We start from the raw sequence: 5,000 nt of genomic DNA, 5'->3' as shown, positions 1-5,000 counted from the left end.
CGGGATTAGATGACACTACAGGACTAGATGAAGGCTGTGATGTGATGGTGTGTTTCAGAACCTGTGGTTCGGGAATCCGGGAGGCAGTAACAGCATGCCGAGCCAGAGCAGAAGTTCTGTGCAGAGGACTCATTCTCTTCCCGTTCACACGTCTCCACAGACCATGCTTCTGTTTCAACAGCAAGGTACTTGCACAACACCTGACCTCCAGACGCTAGTCACACCTCGCCTTACAGCCCTGCCTCATGCATACTGAACGGATAGTAATTGCCTGAGTTAATGTGCATTGGTGATTTTCTTGCAAATAATTTAACAATAATTTCCCAACACTTGTGTACATGCATGAATGCATCATTTATATAAATATGTATTTGTCATTAAATCATTCATTTTAGAGATTTGTTAAAAAAAACGCTGATTCATTCAGTAATGAAAAGGTCTTTGAGTGAGTCATTGAATTATTCATTCATTCAGGAGATTTGTTAAAAAAACGCTGATTCATCCAGTCATGAAACAAGTGAAGTCTTTGAGTGAGTCATTGAATCATTCATTCAAGAGATTTGTTTGAAAAAATGCTGATTCATCCAGTCATGAAACAAGTGAAGTCTTTGAGTGAGTCATTGAATCATTCATTCAAGATATTTGTTCAAAAATGCTGATTCATCCAGTCATGAAACAAGTGAAGTCTTTGAGTGAGTCATTGAATCATTCATTCAAGAGATTTGTTTGAAAAAATGCTGATTCATCCAGTCATGAAACAAGTGAAGTCTTTGAGTGAGTCATTGAATCATTCATTCAAGATATTTGTTCAAAAATGCTGATTCATCCAGTCATGAAACAAGTGAAGTCTTTGAGTGAGTCATTGAATCATTCATTCAAGAGATTTGTTTGAAAAAAATGCTGATTCATCCAGTCATGAAACAAGTGAAGTCTTTGAGTGAGTCATTGAATCATTCATTCAAGATATTTGTTCAAAAATGCTGATTCATCCAGTCATGAAACAAGTGAAGTCTTTGAGTGAGTCATTGAATCATTCATTCAAGAGATTTGTTTGAAAAAATGCTGATTCATCCAGTCATGAAACAAGTGAAGTCTTTGAGTGAGTCATTGAATCATTCATTCAAGAGATTTGTTTGAAAAAATGCTGATTCATCCAGTCATGAAACAAGTGAAGTCTTTGAGAGTCATTATATCATTTATTCAAGAGATTTGTTTGAAAAAATGCTGATTCATCCAGTCATGAAACAAGTGTTTGAGTGAGTCATTGAATCATTCATTCAAGATATTTGTTCAAAAATGCTAATTCATCCAGTCATGAAACAAGTGAAGTCTTTGAGTGAGTCATTGAATCATTCATTCAAGATATTTGTTCAAAAATGCTGATTCATCTAGTCATGAAACAAGTGAAGTATTTGAGTGAGTCATTGAATCACTCATTCAAGAGATTTGTTAAAAAAACGCTGATTCATCCAGTCATGAAACAAGTGAAGTCTTTGAGTGAGTTATTGAATCATTCATTCAAGATATTTGTTCAAAAATGCTGATTCATCCAGTCATGAAACAAGTGAAGTCTTTGAGTGAGTCATTGAATCACTCATTCAAGAGATTTGTTAAAAAAACGCTGATTCATCCAGTCATGAAACAAGTGAAGTCTTTGAGTGAGTCATTGAATCATTCATTCAAGAGATTTGTTTGAAAAAATGCTGATTCATCCAGTCGTGAAACAAGTCTTTGAGTGAGTCATTGAATCATTCATTCAAAAGATTTGTTCAAAAATGCTGATTCATCCAGTCATGAAACTGGGTGAAGTCAAGGGTTTCAAATAGGGATGCACCGATACCACTTTTTAAGGGTCGAGTACGAGTACCGATATTTTTTTCCTGGTACTCGCCGATACCGATACCGATGCCTGTTGTACTGGGGGGTTTTCTCGTTTTATGTGGCAATTTTCTAAGAACAACACAATGAGACTAATGAACAAATCAGCATCTTTATTTTCAACAACTTAAATAAACTTAAAAAAATAAATCATTCTTATTGTGCTTATCACAAATTTTCAAAGCCCAAATTTCACAGTGTCCAATAACCTCCAAAGGGCAAAACCAAGGACATAATGAATGTAATTTTTACCTGCCTGTCACAAAGTTGTCAAAGTTCTAAAGAAATCACAGACAACAAGACAATCAAATTTGTCATAAAGTGCCAAAGAAATCACAGAACAAATGTTTAACATAACACTGAGTAACAATGTAATCACAGCCGAAAGTGTAAAGTGAAATATTAGAGTGTACTATTAAATCTAGCAACACTATAACTGCAGGAAGAGTGCTCATAAGAATTAAGAAATATTTAAGCTAAGGATCTACGTGAGGTATCGGTCTTTGGTATCGGGGTATTTTTACGAGTACGAGTACAAGTACATGAGCTTGGTATCGGGCCCGATACCGATACTGGTATCGGTATCGGTGCATCCCTAGTTTCAAAGACATAGAAGTATCTCTGTCATTTAGGAAGACCATCACTTGACGTGGGTGTTTGAGTCAGGATTGTCGTCTTGTAACAGTTAATTGTGCAGCTCAAGTATATGTATACCCTAGTTAATGTGTTTAAATAAAATAGTATGTTTTTGGGCTTAAGGCAGCATCTCAATGGTCTCTTAAAATGACAGTCTGTACTGATTTCCCTTCCCATGTGATGGTTTCTTAAGATGCAGCATAACTATCACATCATTGATTCCTGCACATGTTCTCTATGTTCGCTATTATTGCTGCATTTTTTGATCTCCACTGAATTCTATGCTCTCGTTTATTGTTCCCAGAATGCCAAGTTCCGGGGACAGATCTGGAGATTAACCCCACGCTGGAGTCTCTGTGCCTCAGCATGACAGAGCATGCCTTAGGAGGTACGGCCAATCACAGCGCAGCATCATCATGCAGTATCCAATCACAGCTTTGAACTGGCGTCATTAAGTCTTGATATTTTTTGGCTCTAATAGAACAGGTTTTCCTGCTTGAATGTTGATTATTTCCGCATATTCTCCTTTGTTGTGGCTCCTCTCTTCCCAGTCTGTCAGTAACGCTCTGTTAAGTTCCTGTCTCTATGAAGCCCTCCTTCTGAAAGCACACTGTGCTCTGATTGGTCAGCTGGAGCAGTGTGTTGTGATTAGTCGAGCGTGTTAGGGAAATGTCCCGCCCCTAAACATAACCGCCAGTTTAACACACTACTAACTAACTCAACCAGGCCCCGCCTCTTTATTCTGCTTATTAATTATTTAAATGAGGAATATTGTGACGTGTTCGTTACCTGAGGAAATTCAAAACTACAATTTAGGTGTTTCAGGAGTTCAGAAACACTGACACTGATATAGAGAATAACTGGAGCTTTTTCATGCTCAAACAGCAACATTACACAGTAAAGAAATGCAGAATTGGTAGAGTTGCATGAAAGGGAAATAGCACTAGTCTTTTCTTCCCTATTGTGCCGTATATCCGAGTGAAACACTTCTGGAACAAGCAAATGTGGGCGGGGCTTGATTTGTGTCTGTGGGGAATTATTGGATTGTTGTGGTTTGCTATTGGCTGATCTCATGTGAGTGACAGGTTATTGCCCCGCCCTCGTCATCAGAGAAGAGAAGAGATGAGAGGAAGTTATTCTGATTCAAGATTACCAGGAACATGAATTTAAAGTCCATCTTAGTCAATAATTTTATCCCTTAAAAGTCATCTTTGATCACCAAAATTGCATATTTAAACGTTTTTCCTTGAAAAAAAAATTCTTCATGCCTTAAAATATCTTGAATGTAACTCTTGCCTCATTTAGTATACGCGGTTCTATGAATATGCAAATGAGCCCCGCCTCCATTCACTCACTCAGCTCGTTGACGATCACACATTGATCTGATTGGTTACAAGGTAGTTTGTGACGTCAGAAACACCAGCGATTTCAAAGCGTGTTTTTGAGACTGTCTTTGGTTCACTGCAGTTTTAAACAGAAAATACTCAGCAATGCTGTCGACTTATGACTTTATGAATTTGTCTTAAAGCGTATTAAATACACCACATAGACATATAAACTACATTAAACGCTGGATTTTCACCACTTAAACACAATAATGATGTGCACTGATAAATCATTTAGATTAAACACTGCAATATCCATAAAAAAACAAAACAAGAATGTTTAATTTTGATTTCATGCTGAGTTTAACATGGGTTTATTTCTCTCATGCAGACGGGATGGACAGAACGTCGACGATATGAGCATCGAGCCAGTGGAAGAGCTGAACGTTGACGACTTCTTCTTCTTCTTCTTCCTTCTTGTTCACCGAGTCGTTCGGCCGGTGCTCCAGTAGCCCAGCACACACACTCAAACAACACGAGTCACTACAGATCACACACAAACTAACTGTGCATATGTTCTCTAATATTTTTCTACTTTATTGTACTTAACTAAGTTTATTATAAAGGAAATACAGAAGAACTATTATATTACGGAAGGGAGAGCAGGAAGACGAGCGATCTGATTGGCTGGAGGAGGTGCGTGGCCGTGAGGAACGGTGCTTATGGGTTTTTTTAAGGGCTTCGGGCCTGAGCCGGCCGTTCATCTAGATGTCGTTTACATTCTGTGTCCATTCGCCTGCATGAACTCTGACCTCCACGACGGACGTTCGAAACCAGTTTGTGTTGATCTCACGCGTCCCTCATTCCCGTGTGTTTATCCGTTATGATGCGTTCTTATTCCTGTCCGAGGTACAAGAGGTTTCTGAGCACTTATACGCAAGATGTTTACTACAGCCGTTGCCTCTCGCACGCAGATTTTTGTAAATACGCCGGTATAGGAAAATCACAATATGAACCGAGAGACTTTATGATCCAAATGATTTTTATACGCAGTGCTATGAAGTAAAGACGCGAGCGAGAGGGGGATTGTGGGAGCCGACGTTTTGAGAGATCGAGCTGTGCTCGTCATTCGCTGACCGCGTGGCTCCGCCCCCCTCCGTG

General features: G+C 38.7%; 1 protein-coding gene across 4 annotated transcripts in view; it reads left to right on the top strand.

Moving 5' to 3' along the window:
* samd4b (sterile alpha motif domain containing 4B) overlaps nt 1-5,000 on the top strand; it is a 23,811-nt gene that overhangs the window by 18,476 nt on the left and 335 nt on the right. For all 4 annotated transcript variants that reach the window (XM_077230423.1, XM_077230424.1, XM_077230425.1 and 1 more), the window contains 3 exons: nt 59-185; nt 2,819-2,902; nt 4,231-5,000. The exon at nt 4,231-5,000 is cut by the window's right edge and continues 335 nt beyond it. In XM_077230423.1, the coding sequence (XP_077086538.1) occupies nt 59-185; nt 2,819-2,902; nt 4,231-4,259 (240 nt within the window). In that variant the 3' untranslated portion in view covers nt 4,260-5,000. The remainder of the gene's footprint in view (nt 1-58; nt 186-2,818; nt 2,903-4,230) is intronic.

This window comes from Siphateles boraxobius, unplaced genomic scaffold, assembly GCF_051911475.1.
Source record: "Siphateles boraxobius isolate OS27281-9 unplaced genomic scaffold, OSU_SipBor_1 143, whole genome shotgun sequence".
NCBI classification, from domain to species: Eukaryota; Metazoa; Chordata; class Actinopteri; order Cypriniformes; family Leuciscidae; genus Siphateles; species Siphateles boraxobius.
Note: the sequence above shows the minus strand (reverse complement) of the source record. Positions and strands in the feature narration are given on the sequence as shown.